The sequence below is a fragment of the Callithrix jacchus genome, chromosome 11 (assembly GCF_049354715.1).
Source record: "Callithrix jacchus isolate 240 chromosome 11, calJac240_pri, whole genome shotgun sequence".
In the NCBI taxonomy this organism is placed as follows: Eukaryota; Metazoa; Chordata; class Mammalia; order Primates; family Cebidae; genus Callithrix; species Callithrix jacchus.
The window spans coordinates 12,823,706-12,851,000 of NC_133512.1; the positions used below are offsets into that span (position 1 = coordinate 12,823,706).

The 27,295-nt window shown below is 54.1% G+C and overlaps 1 protein-coding gene and 1 long non-coding RNA gene across 12 annotated transcripts; one reads left to right on the forward strand and one right to left on the reverse strand.

Annotated features, from left to right (window-relative positions):
- Positions 1–2,490: 2,490 nt before the first annotated feature.
- Positions 2,491–5,665, reverse strand: LOC128928382 (uncharacterized). The gene is made up of 2 exons (XR_008473292.2): positions 5,516–5,665; positions 2,491–4,119 (listed from the first exon to the last, which is right to left on the reverse strand). It is a non-coding gene; the product is annotated as an uncharacterized LOC128928382 (long non-coding RNA).
- A 93-nt stretch (positions 5,666–5,758) lies between these two features.
- On the forward strand, positions 5,759–25,319 carry ZMIZ2 (zinc finger MIZ-type containing 2). 11 transcript variants are annotated; one of them, XM_078342352.1, is made up of 20 exons: positions 6,037–6,190; positions 11,816–11,873; positions 13,316–13,427; positions 13,552–13,666; positions 14,062–14,264; positions 14,502–14,685; positions 14,968–15,228; positions 16,026–16,205; positions 16,890–16,967; positions 17,173–17,341; positions 18,156–18,300; positions 18,402–18,612; positions 19,544–19,649; positions 19,913–20,070; positions 21,075–21,142; positions 21,595–21,663; positions 21,992–22,236; positions 22,814–22,983; positions 23,068–23,310; positions 24,142–25,319. In XM_078342352.1, the coding sequence occupies exons 3-20, from the start codon at positions 13,378–13,380 to the stop codon at positions 24,247–24,249; spliced, it is 2,763 nt and encodes a 920-aa protein (XP_078198478.1). In that variant the 5' UTR covers positions 6,037–6,190; positions 11,816–11,873; positions 13,316–13,377; the 3' UTR covers positions 24,250–25,319. The 11 variants fall into 11 exon arrangements, with proteins under 11 accessions (XP_035109209.1, XP_078198480.1, XP_035109213.1 ...); XM_035253318.3 differs by lacking the exons at positions 6,037–6,190; positions 11,816–11,873 and adding an exon at positions 5,759–5,830; XM_078342354.1 differs by lacking the exons at positions 6,037–6,190; positions 11,816–11,873 and adding an exon at positions 5,759–5,830 and having other exon boundaries at positions 14,158–14,264.
- The last annotated feature ends 1,976 nt before the right edge of the window (positions 25,320–27,295 follow it).

Here is a 27,295-nt window from a genome sequence, read left to right on the forward strand (position 1 = left end):
TGTGATCCACCTGCCTCGGCCTCCCAAAGTGCTGGGATTACAGGCTTGAGCCACCGCGCCCGGCCTATTTTTAAAAAATATTTTGTAGAGATGGAGTCTCACTATGTTGTCTAGGCTGGTCTCAAAATCATGGGCTTGACCGACCCTACAGCCTCAGCCTCCCAAAGTGCTGGATTGTAGGTATAAGCCACCGTGCCAGTTCCTGAATCTAGAGAGAATGCATTCTTGTTCATGGTTTGGCACATTTCCTTCCTGTCTTTTTTATTTTTTGAGATGGAGTCTCACTCAGTAGCCCAAGCTAGAGTGCAGTGGTGTGATCTCGGCTCGCTGCATCCTCTGCCTTCTAGGTTCCAGCGATTCTTGTGCCTCAGCCTCCTAAGTAACTGGGACTATAGGCGCGTGTCACCACACCTGGCTAATTTTTAGTATTTTAGTAGAGACAGGGTTTCACCATGTTGCCCAAGGTGGTCTCGAACTCCTGAGCTCAGGGATCCATCTGCCTTGGCCTCCCAAAGTACTGGGATTACAGGTATCAACCACCGTGTCCAGCCCCTTCCTTTTCTCTGTTTATTTTTTTTTTCTTCTTTTTTTTTGAGATGGAGTCTTGCTCTGTTGCCAGGCTGGAGCACAGTGTCACAGTCTCGGCTCACTGCAACCTCTGCCTCCCGGGTTCAAGCGATTCTTCCGCCTCAGCCTCCCAAGTAGCTGGGACTACAGGCGCGTGCCAAACGCCCGGCTAATTTTTGTATTTTTAGTAGAGACAGGGTTTCACCATGTTGGCCAGGATGGTCTCGATCTCTTGACCTCGTGATCCACCCGCCTCAGCTTCCCAGAGTGCTGGGATTACGGGCGTGAGCCACCGCACCTGGCCTCCTTTTTTCTGTCTAGATTTTAGTGCCCCTACAAACACTGTGCCACGTTTCCTTATTTCTGTCTACACACACGCACGCGCGCGCACACAAACACACACACACACACACACACACACACTTCGTTGTTTTGTTTTAACCTTGTGAGCTTACTTGCTGACCTGTGACTCCCATGGGCTATTCAACATCCATTCAATTTATTTATTTGTTTATTATTATTATTATTTTGGGGGCAGAGTCTCACTCTGTGCCCAGGCTGGAGTGCAGTGCTGTGATCTCAGCTCACTGCAACCTCCATCTCCCCGGTTCAAGAAATTTTCCTGCCTAAGCCTCCTGAATAGCTGGAATTACTGGTGCCCACCACCATGCCCAGCTAATTTTTGTATTTTTAGTAGACATGGAGTTTCACCATGTGGCCAGGCTGGTCTTGAACTCCTGAACTGAAGTGATCTGCCTGCCTAGGCCTCCCAGAGTGCTGGGATTACCAATTGTCCCAATAGTGTCCCTGCCCTAGTCTAGTTAAGGAGCATGGCATCTACTTCGCCTGTCTCTAGTCTCCCCTAATCCAGACCTGTGGAGGCTAAAGCAAGTCCATCTTCGATACCGATCTGCCAGGATGACCTCTGATTAACCCCTGTTCTGGAAAGGCCTCTAAGATTTCCAGTTTATCTATTGTTCCCTGTGTAAGAGGCCTTATTGTAATTCCTGCCCTTAGGTCAAAACGGTCCTGATGTTACTGTACTTCAATGATCCTATCCATCCCTTCAGAGTCACCCTTTCTCTATCACATATAAGCCCTGGTATTGCCGACGCTTGATACAGACTTGGCTTCTGCTCATGAGTCCCTGTTGAATTTTTTTTTTTTTGGGAGAAACTGTATTTGTGATCCTCTTTCTTCAACCTCTCATCCTCTTGGACTTTGGGGTCAGGCTTGCTCAGCTTAGAGAGAAACAAGATCATTTCCCCAGGCCTGATGTTCTCTGAGAGTCGCAGCCAGTGCTGGAGACTGAGCCTCTGTGTGGATCTGTCTTGTGTTTTCATGATCAGATTCAGGTTAACATTTCTGGCTGGAAATTCTTCTTGAGGGAGTCTGTGTCTTTTCTCTGAGCATCACATCAGGTACTCAGGATGTCAGCTGGTCCCACTGTTGGTGATGTGAACCTTGGTCATTTTGTTAAGGTGGTATCTGACCAATGTTATTATAAAGATTCCTTTCTCCCCATGTGATGAATTATAGGCCTGTGGGAAGACTGTGTGCCCAGTAAAGGCTTTTTGAGAAATGAAAATCTTGGAATCGTGCAACTTTGTATTATGTTTCCAGTTAGCAAATTGTGACTGTCTTCTCATACCATTAAATATTCTTCAAAAACACGATTTTTGGTGCTGCCTATATTCCAACCTGTATGTATGTGCATTCTACTTATTACCTGCTAGGATGTAACTATTAGCTTACTAACGTAAGCTCCACAGCACTGCAGATTTTCATCTGCTTTGCTCACGCCATGTTTCCGGCACTGAGAGTGGTGTCTGGCATACAGAAGCTCAACAGAAGTTTGCTGAATGAATGAATACAGTTTCTGTGTAATTTTTCAATATACTACTGTCACAGCAAACATCCTTGTAAATAAATCTCTGAAGTATTTATTTTGGGAGAAACACAGATAATGCTTATAAGAAGGGAAACATTTATGTTGATAATGTGAAAAAATAAGAATGCAAAAATTGTACATATGCCATAATCTCCACAACATCAAGATATGCAAAGAGAACCATCTGGGAAAAAACAGAGTAAACAATTGACAGGAATTATCTCTGAAGAGTTTTAATGTATTTCGAACATTTATCTGTATTTTCCACAATGAGAACATGTTGCTTGCATGAAAAGAAGAAGCAGTACCTTTTTCTTTTTAAAGTTAGTTTTGCAAGTCAAGAGTCATAATAACTGGGGGTACCAAAACTGGTTAAAAACCAAATTCAGGTTTAGGGCACACTGACTGTGGGAGTCTGCGCACTTGCAGGAGCCCCTGGATGCTTGGCTAGGCTGATTACATTTAAGATATCAGTTTCCCTTCCTGGTGTCACATTTTAAAAGCAATATTGTCTAACTGCTGACTGTCTAAAGGACAGTGGCCAGTTGGTATGGCATCTGGAAATTGTGTTACTGTTAACATTTAAGGAACTGGGAGCATTTCTCCTCCAACAGAAGACTGGGGGAATGAAAAGTTTCTTTTAATTTTTAACGAGTCATCAAATAGCAAAGTGAAGATTTTTATTTTATGCAGTTTTAGAAGAAAGGCCTCAAGAAGGCAGCTGTTTTATTCTAGTAAATGATAAAGACTTTTTTTTTTGAGACGGAGTCTCATTCTGTCACCCAGGCTGGAGTGCAGTGGCATGATCTCAGCTCACTGCAACCTCTGCCTCCCGGGTTCAAGTGATTCACCTGCCTCAACCTCCCAAATAGCTGGGACTACAAGCGCACATCACCACACCCAGCTAATTTCTGTAATTTTAGTAAAGATGGGGGTTTCACCATATTGATCAAGCTGGTCTTGAACTCCTGACCTCAGGTGATCCACCTGCTTCAGCCTCCCAAAGTGCTGGGATTACAGACGTGAGCCACCGTGCCCAGTGACTTTTTTTTTTTTCAAGACAGATTTTCATTCTTGTCACCCAGGCTGGAATACAGAGGCTTGATCTTAGCTCACTGCAACCTCCATCCCTCTACCCCCCACCCCGCTCTGGGTTCAAGCAATTCTCCTGCCTCAGCCTCCTGAGTAGCTGGGATTACAGACACCTGCCACCTCCCCTGGCTAATTTCTGTATTTTTAGTAGAGACAAGGTTTCACTATGTTGGCCAGGCTGGTGTTGAACTCCTGACCTCAGGTGATCCACCCTCCTTGGCCTCCCAAAGTGCTGGGATTAGAGGTGTGAGCCACTGTGCCTGGCCCCGCAAGCAAGACTTTTTTTTTTTTTTTTTTTTTGAGGCAGAGTCTCATTCTTGTTGCCCAGGCTGGAGTACAACAGGGTGATTTTGGCTCACCGCAACCTCCACCTCCCAGGTTCAAGTGATTCCCCTGTCTCAGCCTCCTGAGTAGCTGGGATTACAGCATAAACCACTATGCGTGGCTAATTCTTGTATTTTTTAGTAGAGACTGGGTTTCTCCATGTTGGTCAGGTTGGTCTCAAACTCTCGACCTCAGATGATCTGTCTGCCTCAGCCTTCCAAAGGGCTGGGATTCCAGGCGTGAGTCTGCCAAAGAAGGAACACTTTCTTAACGATTCATCGTATAGTAGAAAATGAGAACATTCCCTAGAAAGGAGTGGGCACCAGGTGGCCTCTCACAGGGGCACAGGGCAGGAGTTGTTGAAGCAGGAGGTAACAGAGATGCGTGTGAGATGTTTGGTGTGGCCACTTCCAGCATCCTCCACGAACCTGCCTGCAACCAACCCCCCCCAAGAAATGTAGCCTCTTCCGAGACAGAGGAATGGTCAGGGTCTCCTCTTACCTGTCAGCCCCCATATTCAGGTCTTTTCTTCAGGGCCAGCTCCCCAGAGAATTCATCCCCATACCTCATCACTCCCTCCCCATTCTCTGGTCCTGCTTTAGTTTTCTTCCTAACGCTCTTCCTGAGGGACACATTGTTACCTGTTAACTCATTTCCTTCTGTTTGTCCCCTCGAACATGCTTGATGTAAGGATGGAAGGGTCTTACTGTCCTGGTCCCTGGGGCAGACCAGTGTTCACAGATCCCAGACCAGTGACTGCTGTGCAGCAGGCCTACCATATTTGTTCGATGGACGAATGATTCCCAAAAGAAACAGAGCACAGAGTTCAGAGGCGGCCTTGGGCAAAAAATTTCTACAATGTCAAAAATTAATTGTGGAGTATCCATCAATGGATGAATGGGTAAGCTAAATGTGGAATATACGTACAATGGAATATTACTATTTGGCCATAAGAAAGAAGGAAATTTGGCTGGGCACCGTGGCTCATGCCTTTACTCCCAGCACTTTGGGAGGCCGAGGCGGGCGGATCATGAGGTCAAGAGATCGAGACCATCCTGGCCAACATGGTGAAACCACGTCTCTACTAAAAAAATAAATAAATAAATACAAAAATTAGCCGGGCGTGGTGGCCCGCGCCTGTAGTCCCAGCTACTTGGGAGGCTGAGGCAGGAGAATTGCTTGAACCCGGGAGGCGGAGGTTGCAGTGAATCGAGATTGTGCCACTGCACTCCAGCCTGGCACCTGGCGACTGAGCGAGACCCCGTCTCAAACAAACAAACAAAAAATTAATTATGGGTAGTAGAGAGAATGTGGTCTTCCTTTTGTTTTTTTGCTTCGTTTTGTTTTTCCAAGTACTTGCTATGAGAATGTGGTCTTCCTAAACTTACCGTAGGAAAAGTTAAAAATAACTTAAAGGCTGACAATAGCATTTCAAAGGTCGCAACTGATCAGAGAGGCTATTTCATCAGGCCAGACTAGCTGAATAGTGACTTTTTCCAAGAGGAGAACCGCTGGAGAGAGAACTGAGCAGTGAGGAAAGCGAACTTGTTCGGTTAAGTTTGATTTTCTGCTTTAACGAGAGGCTTCCCGAGTCCCTTAAGATCCCCTCCCACAAGAGGCACTCCAGGTCTCTCCGCCTACCTGTCTTGTCCCCGCCCTCCGGGCCACAGCAATGGACTCCCAAGAGGCAGAGGCGGCGCGGGCGAGGCGGGTGGGGGAAGGGCCAGGACTCACTCTTCCTTTTCCCCTCGGCCGGGGCCCGCCCCAGCCCTGGCCCCGCCCCGGCCCTCTGGCTCCGCCTCCTCCTCACGACCCCGCCCCGGTACATTGGCCCCACCACCCACTCGGCCCCTCCCCGGGGTCCTGGCCCCGCCTCCGCCACCCGGCCCCGCCCCGCTCCCGGCGGACTGAGAGCAGGAAGCGCGCGGTGTCTCCGCCGACGCCGCGTTCGGAAAGGTGTGGAGGGGGCTGGGGGCGCAGGTCGTGGTCAGGCTGCGTCTCCTACCCGCCCAGCCACCTGCGGCCCTGGCCCCACCCCGCCGCTTTGGGCCGCTCAGGCTCGCGGCCGCCCCCGCTCCGAGCGCTGGCTCGGGGCTCCGCTGCTCTGGCCTGGGAGGCGGGGCCGGCTGCGCGGCGTCATGCATATGCATGAGCGGCGCGGCGGCGGCTCCATTGTGCCCTCGGAGCGGGCGGCGGCGCGATGGCGCGGGTGGCGGCGGCCCCGGGGCGGCAGGCGGCGCGGAGGGCGGGCTGAGCGCATGGAGCGGCGCGGGCCGGGGGCCGCCACGGCGAGGGGCCAGGCCAGGCCGGGCGGAGGTGAGCGGGGCCCTGGGGGTGGCCCCTGGCAACGCCGCCCGCGTGCAGGTGCGGGCCGGCGGGGGCGGGCAGGTGCGGCAGGTGCGGGCCGGCAGGTGCGGGCGGGCAGGTGTAGCCGGTACCCCGGGGTGCCCCGGTCCCGCTGCGGCGCCACCGTAGGGTACCCAGCCGGGCTGGGGCTGGAGGCTCTGCCGCCCACCTGCCGGCACCTGCCACGCGTGCGTCGTGGTCTTGGTCAGGCGCGGCCCCGTGGGCGTCAGGGTCGTCCAGCCCTCCCCTGAGTCTTTGTTGGAGGCTGGCCGAGGGATGTAAGCGGCGCTTGAGGTTGTCCTGAGCGGTGAAGGCTGGCCGGGCCTTCACTCAAACATGATCGTTCATGGCTCGGGCCAGGCAGTCTCACCTTCATGATACGCCCCTCCGCTTCCACTTACGTGCCCACCAGCAGGGCGATGTGGGGGCCCTCCGAGGCAGTCACCAGCCCGAGGAGGAGCTGTTCCGCTCCTGAGCTGAATAACGCTGACCTGCCAGCCCCCAGCTGGCAGTTTTGATGGGGACACCCCTTTCCAAACTGGACATACTGAAGCTCAGGTGTGAGGATGCCCTCCTCCCCTGAGGTACCTTGTCTTCCCTAGCGCCCTATTCCCGGCAGGTGTCCTTCACCGCGACCCCCCTACACACACCCGGTGCCTTATTTACCCCTCCACCTACCCTGTCTTTTCCCCCATTCCCTGGACCCTCTAGCCTGCAGTGCTCTGCTTCCCCTTCTCCCTAGGGTACCCTCTTTCCAGTATTACAGGACATCCATGGTGGTCTTTAATTTGTGTCATCACAGATTTCACAGGGACACACACAGAACATGTGACTTGGTCTGAGACCGTGGTGATTACAGATAGGATGGACACAGCATCACCACCAAGTTCTGGCAAGCTAGAACCAGAGGGCATCCCTGGATGCTTAGTGTGGAAACAGAAGTGAAGGAATCTTAACTTCCGGGGGTACTGACCTCTAGCCCTTGTCACACCTAGGGGGTAGTTACAAGCTGCAAGTGTAAATGAGAACAAGCAGGTGACAGTTGCCAGTTTAGATTTCTGAAGGACAGGCCTAAGATGTTTGCGGAGCATCCTGATGATTGGGATTGAGCTCCCAAGGGCTGATGACATGAAGGTGGTCATGTGTCCTCAGGCCTTGGATGCCAGCAGATACCCATCGTACACATGGTAAACTGATGCCAGGTTAAGGTTGTTCCTTCAGCTGTTCACTGAAATGTCTCATGCCTGGGCCATTGCTCGTTCCTGGACTTTTTGATTAACTCTGCATCTTGACTTAGCCCCACGCTGAGGCAGTTTAGTATTGTGGCCTTACAGATAGAGGGGTAGGACTTCCAGGTACCTGTACATGTGAGCACCCTACCTTTTGCTACCAAGGACCCTGCTCCTGCCCCATTTCTTCAAGACCCTTTGACTCCACTGTCACTTAGGTTGGATCCAGAACCTGACCCTGCAACTTTGGAGACAGTGAGTCCCGATTTGTGACCTATTGAGAAGGGTTGGCCTGCCACAGGGTCTACTCGCTGGTCCTGCTCCTAGCTTACTAGGCAGGCAGAGAGGTGGCATGGAACAAGGCTTAGGAGGTTCACTAGGAGACTTAGGGGTGCAGTTGCTCTGGGACACTTGGGAAAGAAAGGTTTGGGTAGTGAGTCCTGTAGCTCCATGTTTAGAGGAAGGTGTGATCTGACCCCCAGAAAGCCTTGTGGCCTTCTAGACTGACCTCGTCCATCTGTCAAGGGGTCCTAGCTTCAAGCTGGAGTTAGTGTACAAGGAAAGCCCCAGGTGATAAGCCCCTCTGTGGGCATGGGCCTTGCATGATCTGGGATCCAGGTTCCAGGCTCCAGGCTTGTTCCCAGCCCAGACTCAGAGCCAGGGGATAGGAGGAAGATCTGCACACACACAACACAGAATGCTTCCCTATGGTCAGGAGCAGAGGGTCAACGATACCAGACCTGGAGACAGGGAGTCTTCCCAGGGAGACTGTCCTCAGAGAGGAGACCAGAGGTATGAGTTCGGGTCGGCAGGAAATCCCCCTGTGTAGTGAAGAATAAGCTCAGAGGGAACTGGAAATCTTTGTGGTCTCTGTCCACACCAGAGAAGCATCAAGGGTGGAATTCCCCAAGCCGATGTGACATAGGAGCCTGCTGTGGGCTCCTCCCCTCCCTGTACCTGGCCTGTGCCCCTTCTCCCCAGCTCTCTGCATTTCCTGGAACTGAGGCTCTCAAGCTAGTCCCTGGACCAGCAGCAGCACTAGCTGTAAATTGTTAGAAATTTTGGACTTAGGCCCCAGCCCATCCTACTGCTTTTAGGTGGAGCTGGGCAGCCTCTCATCACCAGCTGCAAACTGGCTTTGACATGCTGCCATTGGGGAACTGCTACCCTAGGTGACCTAAAATGAGGGAGTTCTGCATCAAGTACTGCCTGCCCTCTGGGGCCTTTGACCAGGGGCAGGGAAGGGGGCACATCTGCTTGCCTGGCAGATACCCTCCCTGTGCTTCTTGGGACAGCAAAGTGGCCAGGCCAACCCAACCAACTCTCCATCGGGGAAAGATGGTCACAGCAGTTCTGTGGAGACAGAAGGCTGGTGGTAGCAGTTGCATTGTAATTAAACTTTTTATTTTGAAATTATTGGCTCAGGCCGGGCACGGTGGCTCACGCCTGTAATCCCAGCACTTTGGGAGGCCAAGGTGGGTGGATCACGAGGTCAAGAGATCAAGACCATCCTGGTCAACATGGTGAAACCCCGTCTCTACTAAAAATACAAAAAATTAGCTGGGCATGGTGGCGCATGCTTGTAGTCCCAGCTACTCAGGAGGCTGAGGCAGGAGAATTGCCTGATCCCAGGAGGCGGAGGTTGCGGTGAGCCAAGATCACACCATTGAACTCCAGCCTGGGTAACAAGAGCGAAACTCCATCTCAAAAAAAAAAAAAAAGAAATGACACAGATTCATTCTATCCTTTACTCAGTTTCCGTCAATGGAAACATCTTGGAAAGCTCTAGTGCAACATTGCACCAGGACACTACATTGATACAGTAAACAGGTTACAGCCTATTGCCTTTTCTTTTTATTTATTTATTTTTTTAGCCAGAGTCTTGCTCTGTTGCCCAAACTATAGTGCAGTGGTGAGATCTCAGCTCACTGCAACCTCTGCCTCCTGGCTTCAAACGATTCCCCTGCCTCAGTCTCTCAGATTGCTGGGATTACCACACCCGGCTAATTTTTATGCTTTTAGTAGAGACAGAGTTTCACCATGTTGGCCAGGCTGATCTCCAACTTCTGACCTCAAATGATCCGCCCACCTCGGCCTCCCAAAGTGCTGAGATTACAGGCGTGAGCCTATTGCTCAGCCTGTTGCCTTCTTACATTCACACCCACTTTTCTCCTGCCAAAATTATAGAAATGGAGAAGAGATTAGTACTTTTCTCCCTTACCCCCACATTTAACTCCTGGCAATCACTAATCTGTTCTCCATTTCTTTAATTTTGTGTCAAGAATGCTAAATAAAGGAATCATACACCCTGTAGCCTCTTGGGATTGGCTTTTTCCACGCAGCATAATTCTCTGGAGATTCATCCAGGTTGTTACGTGTGTCAGCGGTTCATCCTTTATACTGCATCCGGGCTGTGGATGTACCACAGTTGGTTTAACTATTTATCCATTGAAGGACATCTGGGCTGTTTCCATGCCATGGCTATTACAAATAAAGCAGTTGTAAACATTTGTGTACAGGTTTTTATGTGAACATAAGTTTTTATTTCTCAGATAAATGCCTATAAGTGCAGTTGCTGGGTCCTAGTAGGGGAGCTGTGTGCTGAGTTCCATATGATATGGCCAGACTGTTTTCCAGAGTGGCTGTACATTTTATATTCCCACTAGTAATGTGTGAGAGATCCAGTTTCTCCTTGCCAGCATTTAGTGATGTCACTATTTTTTATTTTAGCCATTCTGATGGATGTATAGTGATATCTCACTGTGGTTTTAATTTGCATTTCCCCACTGACTAGTGATGCTGAGCATCTTTTCATATGCTTATTTGCCATCTGTATATTCTCTCTGGCAAAGTGTCTCTATGTTTTTTGCTTATTTGCTAATTGGAGATTTTTATTGTAAGTTTTTTTTTTTTAGTTTTGAGAATTCTGTATTTTATTTTTATTTTAAATAATGGTTCACTCTGTCATCCCGGCTGGAGTATAGTGGCAGGATCATGTCTCAGTCCAGACTCTACCTTCTGGAGTCAAGTGATCCCCCCACTGCAGCCTCCTGAGAAGCTGGGACCACAGGTACATGCCACCACACCCGGCTCATTTTTAAATTTCTTGAGGAGACGGCATCTCACTATGTTGCCCAGGCTGTTCTTGAACTCCTGGGATCAAGCAGTCCTCCTGCGTCGGCCTCCCAAAGTGCTAGGATTGTAAGTGTGAGCCACTGTGCCTGGCTGAAAATTCTTTATATGTTCTAGATCCTAGTTCTTTGTTGGACATGAAGCTTGCACATATTTCTCCTGGCTGGTAACTTATCTTTTCATCCTCTTGGCAGGGCCTTTCACAGAGGAAAAATTTAATTTTGATGAAGTCCAGTTTTTCAGTTTTTTTGTTTTTTGGATCATGCTTTTGGTATCAGGTCTAAGAACTCTGTCGCCTAGACTGCAGAGATTTTCTTCTATGTATTTTCCTGAACATTTTATAGATTTATGTTTTATAGTTAAATCTATAAACCACTTTGAATTACTTTCTGTGTAAGGTGTGAAGTGTAGGTGTTTTTTTGTTTGTTTTGATGCCCGGTTGCCCCACTGTCCAGCACCACTGGCTGGAAAGGCTGCCCTTCCTCCTTTGAAATGCTCTTGCACCTTTGTCACACGTCATGGTGGCCTATTTATGCAGATCGGTTTCGAATTCTCTGGTCTCGCCTGTTGGTCCATGGTTCTGTTTCCCTATTGGTACCACACAGTTTTGATTACCATATCTATATTCTGAGTTCTAAAATGTGTGTGTGGCTGCTCAAGGCCCCACCCAGCAGATCTGGGGAGGAGATTCTGGCTATTGGTAGGTTGCTCTGTCCCCCAACCTCACTGTACCTGAGTCAGGCTGTGGGACTGGAATTGCTAGCCCTGACCTGCCTAGCTGGGCCATCTCAGCTCCCAGGCCTGTCCTGGCCCAGAGTCCAGGTGCCTGGAGCCTTCTGGAGCCATCAGCCCCTGTTTTTTTCTTACGCCTGCTTCCAGAGCAGGACTTGGTGGGGGGCGGGGCAAGGGAGGAGCCCTTGGGAATCACGTCTTGCCTCCCCTGAGGGTGTGAGGAAGTTAGACCACTGCCCTCTCCCTCTTCCCTAATTGGTACCTCCCCAGTCTCAGTGCTTGCTGGTGGGAAGATCCAGTGAAAAGCCACATGCTCAGGCTCCCCAAGCAGAGCTCAGCTCTACGTCTCACCTGCTCTGGGGCCCTGGGCATACAGGTCGCCCTCAGAAACTCCAGGTTTGTATTTTGAGGGTGAAGCTGTTGCTACCTCCATTGTTGAGGCCCTCGGTTAGCACAAGAAATGGCAGCCTAGATGAACGTGCCCCACCCTCTCCTGGGGCAGGGAGAAGCCTTGTGAGTGCTGCGATGGCAAGATGGCACCAACAGTCAGCACACCTCAGGTTTGTGTGTGTGTGTCAGCCTTGCAGCCCCTAAAAGGCAGTGATATCCAAGGCGAGCATGCCCCTTCCTTCCCTGGGGAATCCTGAGAAACAGCTGAAATGGCCTCTCACACACCCACTCCTTGGGCTGTGCCACAGCCAGTGTGCCTCTGTGGACAGCCCAGGCAGGCAGAAGTGGATGTGGCAGGTGGTCTTGGGAGTGTCAGGACCCAAGGTAGTGCCGGTGAGGGTCCTTTGGGGACAATCCAGGGACAGGGCCCCAGGGGATGTCTGGGCCCACTTTGGTAAGGGGCTTGCTTGTGGCAGCGTGGGAAGGTGTGGCACTTGGAGGCAACCTGAGGTGTGGTCACTTCCATGGCTTGTTTACTCAATGGGGAGAGCAAACTTAGCATAGCACATAGAAGTCCCATGGTGCCAGCACTATGGTCCTGTGAGTGTCCACCTGCTGCATTCTTCCCTGACACACCCCCTCTGCTGCCCTTTCCTGAGCACCAGGTACCCAGAGTCGACTCAGCCCCATCTTGCAGAGTCACTTCAGCATCCCCCAAGCCTCCTGCTTAGAAACACTGGCCAAGTCATAGTCCCTGCCAGGTCTGTGAATGCCCACCCTCCATCTATTGTGTGTGTCCCTGCCTTCTCTTGTTGAGCACTCCCTGGGGGTGTCTGCCTGCCTGGCCCCTATGATCATACCAGCTTCAGGCAGCCCCCACTTGGTGGAATCTGGGTCAGTTCTGAGGTCCCCTTGCCTGGAGCCTTTCTGCTGCCCTGAGGAGGGCCCTCTTGGTGGGAGGGGCTGCCAGCCAGGTCCCGGGTTATCGGCCCAACACCCCATTTCAGGAGGTATCCTGCACTTCCCTCCCACGGCCAGGATGGAGGTTTATTGGTTGACCACTGCACTCTCCTCCTTGGCTTTCCCAGCCCCTGGCCTCCAGAAGTGCCTGTGCCCCTACCTGGGCTACTCAGGGTAGGTAAGACCTTGAGCAGGGAGTCTGCCCACCCCCACTGGCCTTCAGTCCTTCACCCCAGGGCCTTCTGGGGGGTTCCTGGCTACTGGCTCCTCTCTAAATCCCATTTTCTACAGGGTGGCTAAGATTGTCCTTGACTTTATATGGATATCCAGCCTTTGGTGTGAGTAGGAGAGTGGGGAAAGTATTTGGAATCAGGAAGGCCGTCTCTAAGGTTGATCCAGTGAATCTGGGTGGCAGGGCCTGGATCAGAAAGGGTTCATGCTGGCTGCCAGGCTGGGTTTGTGGGGGCAGAGCATCACCAGAGTGGGTGGGGTGGGCCAGTGCCAGCCTCCTCCACTGCCTTGCCTGCCGTCGGTGCCCAGGTGTCCTTTATTGAGAAAGGGGTGGGGCCTGGTGGTACTGGGGTCCTTCCACCCTGCTGAAAGGGTCTCCTGGCTGCATCTCAGCTAACATCCCTTCCCTCCTGTTGGGCAGCCAAAGCAGCTGAGTTCCAGATAAACACTGTCAGACCCGGCCTGTAGGCTGCTCCATTGCCAATGAACTCCATGAACCCCATGAAACCTGCCCTGCCCCCCGCGCCACACGGGTGAGTGTGGACCCCTCTACCCACCCCTCAGGTCCTGGGGTTGGGGGTGGCATTTCCGGAAGGTCCTGGACTCTGGACACCGATGGCTTCCGGACCCAGGCCTCAGCAGCCTCTCTCCCTGCAGTGATGGTTCATTTGCGTACGAGTCTGTGCCTTGGCAACAAAGCGCCACTCAGCCGGCTGGATCACTGTCCGTGGTCACTACTGTGTGGGGAGTTGGCAACGCAACGCAGAGCCAGGTAAGCACCCACTGGGACCCCATCCCCAAGTAGACAGAGCCTCCCAGCACTTGGCAGTGCTTAGTGCCTCCTTAAAGCTCTGAGAGGCTGAGAGGTGAGGATGGAGAGGCTGAGGCTTACATGAGGATGGGGCCTCCTGAGTCCCCTAAATCTTAGGACACTGGTTCTCTTTCCACACCTGCTGTGAGATTTTCTTCTCCGGTCTTCACCTAGCCTTCACAGGATGCCCCGACCTACCTGTGGACAGCTGCTTTCCCTGCTTCTGTGTGATACCCCGTCCCCTCCACCAATCCCCCAACCCGCTTGGCAGGACTCTTGGTTTCTAGCACTTTGGAGCTGCTGCATGAAGCATGTTGTTTGGCTGGTTGCCTTTGGTGATTCCTGCTTCCTCATAGGTTTTGGGGAACCCCATGGGCCCTGCAGGGAGTCCCTCTGGCGGCTCCATGATGCCTGGTGTGGCAGGGGGCAGCTCCGCCTTGACCTCCCCACAGTGCCTGGGACAGCAGGCGTTTGCTGAAGGTGGTGCCAACAAGGGCTACGTGCAGCAAGGCGTGTACAGTCGCGGGGGCTACCCTGGGGCCCCCGGCTTCGCCACCGGGTAAGCAGGTCCCCTCACCTGGCAGGTGTGCTAGGAGCCATCAACCTGGCAGGCACCTCAGGACTGTGGCACTGATCAGCTGGACGTTGCCTCTCTGCTTTCCGCCAGCTCCGACAGCTGTCATGGAGGGTCTAGAAAGAATGGGCTCCCCCTGGGTGCTGCATGCCTCTGGGGTGAGCATGGTCCTGGCCCTCATGAGCCCATGCAGAGAGCGTGGCAATCCTGTGTCTCCTGCAGGTATGCCGGCGGACCGGGGGGCCTGGGCCTCCCCTCACACGCTGCAAGACCCTCCACTGACTTCACACAAGCGGCAGCTGCTGCCGCAGTGGCTGCTGCTGCAGCCACGGCCACGGCCACGGCCACAGCCACCGTGGCTGCTCTCCAGGAGAAGCAGAGCCAGGAGCTGAGCCAGTATGGAGCGGTGAGCCCCCTCAGCAGCTCCTCCCACATGGCAGCCAGCCTGAGGGCCTGGGAGGAGGTATTCCTCCCGGCAGCGGGCTCCAGGGACAAGCATGGAATACGCCAGGGCTCACGAGGCCAGGAAAAGAGATGTGTGGGAAGAAGTGAGGGTCTGAGGGGAGGTTTCTGGGCTGTCCTGTGAAACGGTATGGTGCCCACCCTGGTGGGTGGGTGGGTGGTGTCTCTACCTTGTGGAGCCCTTTGTGGGTGGGGCCTAGACCATTCTTCTTTATTCTCTTCCTAGATGGGGGCCGGACAGTCTTTTAACAGCCAGTTTCTGCAGCATGGAGGTCCCCGGGGGCCTAGTGTCCCCACTGGCATGAACCCTACTGGCATGGGAGGGGTGATGGGCCCCTCCGGCCTCTCCCCCATGGCTATGAACCCCACCCGGGCAGCAGGAATGGCACCCTTGTATGCAGGGCAGCGCCTGCCTCAACATGGGTATCCTGGGCCTCCCCAGGCCCAGCCACTGCCCCGACAGGGGGTCAAGAGAACTTACTCTGAGGTGAGTGTCCAGATCACCTAGTTTGGGGCCTTGGGTACCAACTCCCTCACCCAGGCACCCTTTAGAGCTGTGGTAAAGAACGGGCTTCTGCCGGGTGCAGTGGCTCATTCCTGTAGTCCCTATACTTTGGGAGGCTGAGGAGGGTGGAGCCCTTGAGCTCAGGAGTTTGAGACTAGCCTGGGCAACAGGGTGAAACCCTGTCTCTACAAAAATTAGCCTGGGGTGGTGGCACGTGGAGCGCCTGAGCCCAAAAAGTCGAGGGTGCAGAGAGATGTGATTGCTCCCCTGCACTCCAGGCTGGGCAACGGGAGTTAGACCCTGTTTCAAAAACAAGAGTAAAGGCCAGGTGCAGTGGTTCACACCTGTAACCCCAGCACTTTGGCAGGTGGATTACTTGAGGTCAGGAGTTCGAGACCAGCCTGGCCAACGTGGTGAAACCCCATCTCTACTAATAATACAAAAAATTAGCTGGGCGTGGTGGTGCTCACCTGTAATCCCAGCTACTTGGGAGGCTGAGGCAGGAGAATCACTCGAACCTGGGAGGTGGAGGCTGCAGTGAGCCAAGATCATGCCACTGTACTTCAGCCTAGGTGACAAAATGAGACTGTTTCAAAAAAAAAAAAAGGCTTCTGCGTGTGAGAACTGCCTATGCCAGACAGTGTCACAGCAGAATCTTCAAGGGGACCAAGAAATCTTCATTCCCCCAACCCTGCCACAACATGAGACTCTGCTTTCCTTCTGGACCCAGCTCCCCTAATGCCTCTTTTCTCCCCTCGGGCATTTTGCCTCTTGTTCAGGTGTATCCAGGGCAGCAGTATCTGCAAGGAGGCCAGTACGCACCCAGCACTGCCCAGTTTGCGCCCAGTCCCGGGCAGCCCCCTGCCCCCTCCCCCTCCTACCCTGGGCACAGGCTGCCCCTGCAGCAGGGCATGAGCCAGTCCCTGTCTGTGCCCGGCCCCACGGGACTGCATTACAAGGTAGGGCAGGCTCTTCCAGGCCCTGTGCCGGGCTCCTTGCTGAGTGCTGTGGGACACAGGGGACCTTGGGGCAGTCCTGTCCTCAAGAGTGACAGGGTGACTAAAGCGGGCAGCAGGGTATGTGGGTCCATGTGTGCTAATGTACCACACAGCTCTATGGGAGATGGGGGTGGGGGTTGGGGGATCCTGACCAGTGCAGGAGCAGCTCCAGGGGTTTGGGATCTAGTTCCAAAAGTACCCTCTACAAGATTTCTATGTCTCAGGGGTATCCAGTGCAGGGAGCAGCAGGCAGGTACCCAAGACATTTGAATGTCCTTTATGGAAAAGTGTCCTCATTTCTTCTGCTTGCTGCGGAGAAATCCAGTGAGAAGACAGGCCCTTGCTGCTGGCCATGCACCCTTTCTGGGTGCATGGGCAGAGCGCACCTCCCTTGAAGCCTGGGTACGCTGGGTAGTGCAGCTTAGTGTGCCTTTGTCTTTTCAGCCCCTCTGACCTGTGTGATCACTTTCCTCTGTGGCCATGATTGCTTTAAGTAGTGTTACTTGTAGATTATTTGAAAATACAAGAAAGTGTAAAGAAGACTGTGTATGGCGGGCTGCTAGAATCAGGTCCAGGGGCCCCAGCTGGGGGTGGGGGGGGGAGTCAGGCTGGAGCCCCAGGTGCATGCGGTTTTCTCTCCCGCAGCCCACAGAGCAGTTCAACGGGCAGGGCACCAGCTTCAACGGGGGCAGCGTCGGCTACAGCCAGCCTGGCCTGAGTGGGGTAGGGGTCCTGGCTGGGCGGATGGGCCGGGAGGCTCACAGGGTGGGCAAATGGAGAGAGGGTGATTGGGCAGGCATCCCTGGGGCTGCCTCCTGCCCACCTCTGTTTTCATGGTTCCCAGTGGGTGCTCCGTGAACAGACTTTACCCCTCCCCCCACCCCCACCCCCGGCATTCTGCCTTGACTGTTTGTGCTCAACCCTACAGCCTGCCCGTTCTATCCCGGGCTATCCCAGTTCCCCACTGCCAGGGAACCCTACACCACCCATGACCCCAAGCAGCAGCGTCCCTTACATGTCACCAAGCCAAGAGGTCAAGTCTCCCTTCTTGCCTGATCTCAAGCCCAGCCTCAACTCCTTGCATTCATCACCCTCTGGTGAGTCTGCGCACTCTTGGGACATCAGGGGTGACAAGGCCAGGGTGGGCATGAGGGAATCACAGGACTCCAAAGAGCCACAGGGGGTGGCTGCCATATCCCTAAGAAAAGGGCTGGGTGTGGTGGCTCACACTTGTATATCCCAGCATCTTGGGAGGCTGAGCACAAGAGTTCAAGGTATATCTTGCCACTGCACTTCAACCTGGGTGACAAACCGACACCCTGTCTTAAAAAAAAGCCAAGGATTCCATCTTCTTAAAGATAAGTCACTTAGTGCCAAGCCTTCACCTTTTTTTTTCTGTTTGTGGCTTTCTTTGCAAACTGTTGGAGGCTGTGGGTCTTCTCACTACAAAAATACCCCTGTGCACAAAATTTTGTATATAATTTCAGGGGATTTATGAACCCCCAAAAGTCATTCCAGGGAGACCACAGCAGCAAAAGCTGGGATTGTAGAACTCTAAATGAAGCTATAGGGCAACTGCAGGTGGCCCTCACACATCTTGGCCTCCCAGTCTCTCTGAAAGCACTGGAAACACCTTTTGTCTGGGTTTGAGACACGTTCCCCTATTATGGTTTAGGGGACACTGGCCAGGTTGCCGAGGCAAGAGGCAGTGTCCAGGCCTCAGGAGAGATACTGCCCATGGCCCTAGCCCCAGGGTACTACTCAGGCCTACCAAACAGTGCCTGACAGGAGGAACTCCCTTCGCCAAGGTCCCTGCAGTGAATGTGGCTAGGGAGCCACTGTCCTCCTTGAGTGGCACAAGACGCACCCGCTGGGGCAGCCCAGCTCACAGCTAGTGGCCTCTGCTTCCAGGAAGCGGGCCTTGTGATGAGCTGCGGCTGACCTTCCCTGTGCGCGATGGGGTGGTCCTGGAGCCCTTCCGCCTGCAGCACAACCTGGCTGTGAGCAACCACGTCTTCCAGCTGCGAGACTCTGTCTACAAGACCCTGATGCTGAGGTGAGCTCCGCCTGGCCCCCATCTGACCCCTACGTGGCCCTGTTCCTCCTCCCACACTTTCAGGGCCCCTTTTCTGGGTGTCCACCCATCTTTCTGAGCAGGCCTGACCTGGAGCTGCAGTTCAAGTGCTACCACCACGAGGACCGGCAGATGAACACCAACTGGCCAGCCTCAGTGCAGGTCAGCGTCAACGCCACACCGCTCACCATCGAGCGTGGCGACAACAAGACCTCGCACAAGCCGCTCTACCTGAAGCACGTGTGCCAGCCAGGCCGTAACACCATCCAGATCACGGTCACCGCCTGCTGCTGCGTGCGTGCCCCTGCGGCGCCTTGGGGGTGAAGCTGTGGGGCGGGGCAGGGTATGGGCGGGGCCTGGGCCAGCCACACCGTGGGACCGGAGCCAGGACCTGGGCCAGATCGGCTGCAGTACCAACAGATCCTGCGGCCGCCAGCTGTAGCGTGTGCCCCCCGCTTTGTGGGTGGAGAGGAGGCCGTGGGGGCTTTATTTTTTCAGAAAAATACGTTGCTTCTTGTTACTGCCTTGTATTTCCATTTTAATCTGTCATCCTTGCCCCTTAAGGGATCCAGTAATACACCCTAGCTGTTTTCCAGTTAGAATAAATTGACTAGATATGATGCACACATTAATTATGTAAGAGAAACCAGGCTGTGCAGAAAGCTCACGGAGCTCGGAGTCCCCAACTGATCAAGCATTACTGGGTTCTAGCAAGCATCAGGGTCACCCTTGGGCTAGAGAAGAAAGACACAGCTTATGAGTGCACTCCTCAGCTTGCACGTGAGGGCCTTGGGGACAGGGCGGCCACACATCACATTCTCTGGGATATGGCAGATGTCAACATAGACCCAGTGCCTGTGACTGTGGATGTGCAAGCAGGGGGACGTTCAAGGGGACTTGAGGCGATTCTCCTGATGGAGAGGGGGTGACTGGGTGATGTTAGACAGCAGGCAGGATGCTCAGTACAGCTGTAGAGACAGATACAAATGTGGGCAGGGGCACCGAGGCCAGGGGCACCGGAGCTCCCCAGGAAAGACAGCCAGATGGGGCCAACTGAGGAGTGTGGCAGGCTAACCTTAAGCCCCCACCCCCAGCCCATGCTGCCCTCAGCCTCATCCCTTCCCACCTGGCAGACCCTGACACACACACCCCAGCACAGCCTTTCCCTGACCAAGGTGGCCCCTGGCTTGAGTTCCCCCGGTGACATCCTCCTGTTGTGTTGCAGTCCCACCTCTTCGTGCTGCAGCTGGTGCACCGCCCATCGGTCCGCTCGGTGCTGCAGGGCCTCCTCAAGAAGCGCCTCCTGCCTGCCGAGCACTGCATCACCAAGAGTGAGTGGCCCCAGCCCCAAAGCCGCCGAGCAGCCATGCGCCCTCGCCCAAGCCGAACATTGCTCCTTGCAGGCACCTCCCCGTGTCATATAAGGCCATCTCCTTGGACAGGTGGCTCCGCAGTAGGGGCAGTGGTTAGCTCCAAGTGGCCCCTCAGAGCTGTCAGTGGGTCAGCGACTGGGTCTCTGCCTAGTTGCCGTCCCCATTCACACCTCCCCATCTTGGGGACCCTTTACTCAAGTCCTTTACTTTGTTGATGTCAGTAAAGCGGAACTTCAGCAGCGGCACCATCCCCGGCACCCCTGGGCCCAACGGAGAGGACGGGGTAGAGCAGACAGCTATCAAGGTGTCCCTGAAGTGCCCTATCACCTTCCGCAGGATCCAGCTCCCTGCCCGAGGTCATGACTGTCGCCACATACAGGTGGGTGATCACTGCAGAACCTTGCCAGAATTTGCTGCTGCTAAAATATCCTGAGCCAATACATCAGTCTCAACTTCCGGACAGGCGTGAACTCCGAGTGCCTTGGCTGTCAGGCTGATAGGACAGGCCTCCCCCACCAAGGAGGCAGGTGGGCCAGGCTCCTCTGAAACTATACTATTTTTTCTTCCAAATTTAATTACGGTTTTACTAAATTTTTTACTGCCTGCTTCATTCATGGGGTTCAAGTTTTGAAAGGCATAATGTTGCAGGGTCCAGTCTTCTTCCTGCCCTACCCCAAAGGTGACCATTGTTAGCGTATCTGTCTTTGGGTATGGACCAGTAGACACATAGGCCACTGTCTCTGTCGTTACATAGTGGTTCCTGCTGCACACACTGCTCTGTGCTGTGGTTTTTCTTCTTTTAATACCATTTTCTGAGGCTGGGCGCAGTGGCTCATGCCTGTAAACCCAGCACTTTGGGAGGCCGAGGATTACGGATCACGAGGCCTGGAGTTCCAGGCCAGCCTGGCCAGCATGGTGAAACCCCACGTCTACTAAAAATGCAAAAATTAGCCGGGCATGGTGGTGCGCACCTCTAGTCCCAGCTGTTCAGAAGGCTGAGGTAGGAGGATTGCTTTACCCCGGGAGGCAGAGGTGCAGTGAGCTGAGATCACACCACTGCACTTCAACCTGGGCAATAGAGTGAGACTTTGTCTCAAAACAAAAACAAAACAAAGACACACTATGTTCTGGAAATGGGTCCCAGTCAGCACAGCTGGCCGAATCTTGCTTTGACAACATGGCATTCCAGTCCCAGTGAGAGCTGTTTGGGCCGTTCCCAACCTTGAGCCATTGGAATGATGGTGCAGTGAAAACCTGGTACATGAAATGTCTCAGATATGCATAGAAATAAGTCACACATTCCCAAAAATGGATCGCACAGTGACCAGGTCTTCCCTGTCCTGCCCACAATGAGAAACTGCCTTTCTCCTCATCTCTCTATAGTGCTTTGACCTGGAGTCATACCTGCAGCTCAACTGTGAGCGGGGGACCTGGAGGTGCCCGGTGTGCAAGTGAGTCTCGGATGCGGCGTGTGATGCGGGAGGGGCTGGTGCTTTAGAGGCTTTCATGGGTGAAACCTCCAGCAGCAGCATCAGAGACACAAGCCTGGTGGGAGAAGTCACTGTATGGACCGAGATTGTGCAGCTCAGCACAGAGAGCTCATACAGGGTGGCCTTATGCAGGGTCATCTCATGCAGTCACCTTGTACGGAGTCACTTCACCCAGGGTCACTGCATGTGCAGGATCACTTCATATTATCACCTTACACAAGGGTCAGCTCACACAGGGTTACCTTATACTGTCACCTCACACAGGGTCAGCTCGCACGGTCACCCTGTACAGTTGCCTCACACAGGATTGCCTCATGTAGGGTCACAGCTGACAGGGCTGAGAAATGACAGGGCCCGTGCCCAGGACAAGGTTGTGCAAGGCCTCTGAGCTGTGTCCCTTTTTTTCCCCACAGCAAGACAGCTTTGCTGGAGGGCCTGGAGGTGGACCAGTACATGCTGGGTATCCTGATTTACATTCAGAAGTAAGTGTCCTCTTCCCATGACCTCCGCATCTGTGGCCACCGGAGGGCAGCCCAGGATGTGGTGGGGGCGGATGTCCCTTGCCGAGTGCAGCCTTCGAGCCTCTTTCTGGCATGGAGCAGGCTGGATTCCAGGCCAGGGATAGCATGTGTGTCCTACCTGAGTATTGGTGCTGGGCCCAACATCCTGCTGGGCGTGGAAGGTGCTAGGTGGCAGCAAGCATTTGAGTGGGGGCCCTGCCTGGAAACTTAGCCTAGGGCTGGGAAGGGCTGTGCATGCTGGGCAGGCAGCAGGGCAGGAGGTAACCATTCCCCACATCTCCCTGCTCAGCTCTGACTATGAGGAGATCACCATTGACCCCACGTGCAGCTGGAAGCCAGTGCCCGTGAAGCCTGACATGCACATCAAGGAGGAGCCAGACGGGCCGGCCCTGAAGCGCTGCCGTACCGTGAGCCCCGCCCACGTGCTCATGCCCAGCGTGATGGAGATGATCGCCGCCCTGGGCCCCGGCGCTGCCCCCTTTGCCCCCCTGCAGCCCCCTTCAGTCCCTGCCCCCAGCGACTACCCTGGCCAGGGTAAGTACAGCAGGCCAGCCTCGAACCTCAGATGACCCTAGGCAAATGGCCCCTCTCCCCAGATCAGTCTCCTCACCTGCAGGAATGTGGCTGTGCAGATCATGTACCTAGGTTATCAATATTTCCACAAAAAACATGCCACAGGGCACCTCCCATCTCAGGGACGTGGCAGTGAAGGCACAGTCTCGGCTGTGGTCCAAGGAAACAGACAGTGGGGCCCCTACCCTTCCTTCCCCCTATATGGAGTAAGGGGCTCTTGGCTAGAACTCCTCCACAGACTGGCCCCATCTGGGGCCCCCTTCGGGGACCCACCTCACACGCTTGGTGCATTTGTTTGTGGCTGCTGCCATTCCTATAACCTCCGAGACCTTCGCTCCTAGGAACGTCCCAAGGCCAATTCCCTTGGCAGCAATGAGAAGAAATGCCCTTTTCCAAATAGCGACTTCTGCAAAACCCGCTCTTGTTTGTGGGTGAGCACTGCAAGTCCCACCCATGCTACAGCCAGCTTCTCTCCTGGCCCCTCTGCCAGCAGTAGCCTTCCCCAGCCCTCACCCAGGGCCCAACTCTCCTCTCGCAGGTTCCAGCTTCCTGGGGCCTGGAACTTTCCCTGAGTCCTTCCCACCTACCACGCCCAGCACCCCAACCCTTGCTGAGTTCACCCCGGGGCCACCCCCCATCTCCTACCAGTCTGACATTCCCAGCAGTCTCCTGACTCCAGAGAAGTCTGCTGCCTGCCTCCCAGGCCAGGTCAGTGCCATGCCGAGAGGCCAAGGGGGCCTGTCTCCCCAGGGGAGCCCCTGAGCTGTTTTAACAAATTTTCTCTGTCCGCAGGTGGCACCAGCAGGTCACCTGGACCCCACTCACAATCCTGGGACACCAGGACTGCACACCTCCAACCTTGGGGCCCCTCCAGGTCCCCAGCTGCACCATTCAAACCCTCCCCCAGTGTCCCGGCAGCCCTTGGGCCAAGCGAGCTTAGGGCCCACGGGCGAACTGGCCTTCAGTCCTGCCGCAGGTGTGATGGGGCCCCCCAGCATGTCTGGAGCTGGGGAAGCCCCGGAACCAGCTCTGGATGTGAGTACCAGGTCCCATGCCAGGGAGTACATGGGAGCCAGGGCTAGAGGTGGTGTGTCTGTTGTCCCTGGGTTCTGTGTGCTTTGTGGAAGGGAAGACTGATCCCTCAGAGAGCTGGTCAGATAAGGTCAACTAAATGCAACTTTAGTTCTCAAGTTAGGTACCTGGAGTAGCTGTGGGTGGGCTGCGATGTACCACATGTGTGCTCATGAGGGGCCGGGATGCCGTACCGGTAGACACAGAGTCTCAGAGGAGACTGCGCTGGAAGCTGATGCGTGGTCCTTAGAATCAGATTTCATCTGTCCATTTGCTCAGTAGTTCTGGGTCTTGACTCACAGGTGGAATGGGAGTGCAGACTCAGTACATGAAAGACGGAACAGACTGTCCCTGGACCATAATAGAAACTCATTGAAGTTCAGCATGAAAAAAGTTAGGAAGAACAGCTCCAAGCAGAAAATCCTAGGGGCTTGGAATTCCACCACCAGCGTTCAGCTTGAATCCCGGTGGCGATCCCCACGCAGGCTGGTGCACAAAGGGCACGGAGTGGCTGCGCTGCCTCACATCCGTTTTTTGGTGGTGGTGGTGAACAGCGTGTTGCGAGCTGTACTAGCCTCAGAGCGCAGCCTTGCAGGGAGGCCCCGGGGGTGGCGTGTGCCCCTTTGAGCACTTGCAGGCCTATGATGGGGCCCTGCACCCGGCCTGTGTGTGGGGAGGGCCTGCTCGGTAACCCCACTGTACCTGGGGACAGGGCCAGGATGCGGTGACAGGATGATCACTCAGGTGTGGCCAGTCAGAGACCAAAGCTGCTAACGTAGTTGACTTTGTCCTCAGCTGCTCCCAGAACTGACCAGCCCTGATGAGCTGCTGTCCTACTTGGGCCCGCCCGACCTCCCTACGAACAGCAACGACGACCTGCTGTCCCTGTTTGAGAACAACTGATCCTGTGTTTGCCCCAGGCCCAGGGGGGACACACTCACAGATGTCACCACAGCCCTGCCCTTAGAGCCCAGCCCCATGGGACACCCGGTGGTCTTCCCCAAACCTCCCCCAAAACACACCTGGAGCCAGAGCCTTCTGCTGCCAGCCCTGCCCTGAATTGGAAGCAGCCCTGTGCTCAGTTGGAGGGGCAGCCCTCACCACCTCCCTCTACCAAGCCTGCTGCTGCAGAACGGTTTTTGCTGAGGTGCCCCTGCTCAGCCCTGTCCACACACACCTCACACCCCTGGTCTCACTGCCTCACATCTTGTCCTTCCACCTCTGCCTGCCCCCGCCCAGCCTGCTGCTTGTCCAGTGTTGATCCTTCTGTTTCAACTCCTCTACTGGGCAGAGCTGGGCATCTGGCTGGGCAGAGCTGGGCATCTGGCAGTGCTGACTGTGTCCCCTGGGCCTCTGATTCCAATGGCCCCTGTGCCCAGCAGTCCAGCTCTTGGAACCTGGCTGAATGGCAGCCTCTTGGGGGCCTGGAGCTCTGGCAGCCCAGCCGTGTGTGGTGTCGGGTTCCCCTCCCCACCCTGGCTTCAGGCAGAGGCCTCAGGGTGGGGGAGCTACAAAGCACAACAATGTACATAGTGTAGAAACACTAACAGCTGGGAGAGGGGAGCCAGCTGTCCAGCCAGCATGTTCCTGTTGTACAGCCCGGTCTCCCTGTGTGCTCTGCTCCTTCCTGTGTGCAGACAGATCAGGGAGGAACCTCCAGTGGGTAGGGGACAGCGAGCTTCAGCCTGGCCGAGGTGGGTGGGTGGGCTCTCAGATTCAGCTCTGTGTAAAAATTCTCTAGCAGGCTGTTCTCCCAAGTTCCCCTTCTCTGTGAAAGTGAAGAATTAGTACAGCTGTGTTTTCTAAAGCCACCTCTCTGTCTCCACCCAATGGGTCCACACCCAGGTGGGGGAAGAGGGAGCCACTGCATCTGTTGGCTCAGGGCTGCGCCTGTGCCTGTGTGAGCAGGGTGCCCGGGTTGTTGTGTCTCCTGTCTGTGCCGATCTCTATTAAAGGACTCCCTCTTGGTGGGCCTGGCTGAGTCCCTCCTTCGTGTTCCCAGGGACTGTGGTCTCAAGCCAGCGACCTGCCTGAAGCTTGGGCCTCTGCACCTGCAAAGCCTGTGCTGGCTTTAGGGACCAGGCCAACCTCTCAGTGGCTCGTAGGGCCCCAGGTTGAGCTCTGGATGTTCCAAGCCAAGGCTTAGCTATTCCTGCCCCATAGTAAATTTCCTTTTCCCTGGAATTTTCCAAGTTGGCTTCAACTAAAGAGCTATTTTGTGGAGTGTCCCAAGCTTGCCCAGGGGAGACATTTGCCACTATGTCACCTTATCTGGGGTTGCCCTGGGGCACTGAGCCAACTGTTTGGCAGCCCCAGCCCAGCCAGGGGCTCCTCCAGCTCAGCTCTTGTCCCTGGGAGGCCTCTATCTGCTTGTCACTCCCCAGAGATTGCGGAGGTGTGTCCTGCCTACCATCTGCCTGTCCAGCTTGGTAGAGGTCGGAGTCACCCTTTCCTCCTGTCCTGGGCCCCATCCTCGAGGGCCTTCCCAGCCACCAGCAGGAGAGGCAAGAACTGCTGGGGGAACATAGGAACCTAGGGGAGGAGGGCAGTGCTGGGCATTCTCAGGCTCGTGGCCAAGGCCTGCCCCTCGAGGCACTGGAGGAGGGCATCTGTCTGTGTGAGCCCGGAGGCTGCAGGGGGGAGAGAGGGAGGTGTCTGGTGTGAGCAGTGCCTCTGAATAATCGATACTTGGGAGCACAGGTGGGCTTCCTTGTTTGCTGACAAGGCCTCTGTTTCCTGCTCTTCTGCCCTCTCTGGAAGAGGGAACAGATGTGGAGGAAACAACAAAAAGGAGCAGTGGCGTGTACACTCCTGGTGCTGGGTGCAGAGGCAGCCCGGCAGAGTCCCACCTGGCCATGGCCTGAACCAGGTCCTCTCTTGGGTGTCATCTGACTGCGTGCTGGACATCCGATGCACCACCTTCCCCACCTGTTGCAAAGGCGGATGCTCCTGGATGGCGTAGAGAGACCAGGAGACTGGGACAAGCAAAAAGCTGAAAACGACCCAGAAACCAATCCTCAGAAGGCTGGAGAAATGATTGAGGGAGGCCCCATCACGAACACATCTCAGAAACACCATGGGATGAAAAAGCAAGACAGTTCATACAATATGGTGCCATTTTTATAAAGCTCAAAACCAAATAGGTATGGGATTCATACCCAGGTGCTAAAGTCATCAAGGAGGACAGGGAGTCAGCACAACACAGTGCTCACCCATGGGGAGGGGACAGGGCTGAGCTCAGGGAAGAGCAGAGATGCTGGAGGTTCTGAACCTCAGGGTCAGTGTTGGCTTCGTGGGTTTCACTTTATTGTGCTTTCTGTGTCACAAATATTCTTGTGTATGTGCCAAGTATTACATAAAAACTGAAAGGCTGACCAGACCTAACCGAACACTCCACCCAACAGCAACAGAACACACGTTCCTAAGTGCACAGGGAGCATCCTCCAGGATGGACTACATGTTCGTGTACAAAACAAGTCCCAGTAAATTAGAGGCCGGAATTCTGCAAACTACCTTCTCCAGTCACAATGGAATAAAACCGGAAATCCATACCAGAAGGAAAATGAAAATTCACACATGCATAGAAATTAAACACCTTTTTTTTCCTTTATGTATCCATAAAATAAACACACTTTTTAACAACCAAAGGGTCAAAGAAATCACAAGGGAAATTAGAAAATGTTGAGAGATGGATAAAAACAAAAACAACGTACCAGAACTAAAGGAATGCAGGAAAAACTGCTCTGAGGGAAATTTGTAGCTCAAATGCCAACGTTTAAAAAGGTGAGATCTTGGCTGTGTGTGGTGGCTTACACATATAATCTCAACACTTTGGGAGGCTGATCAGGCAGCTCTCCTGAGGTCAGGAGTTCGAGACCAGCCTGGCCAACATATCTAAATCCCGCCTCTATTAAAAATAAGAAAATTGGCCAGGCACAGTGGCTCAAGC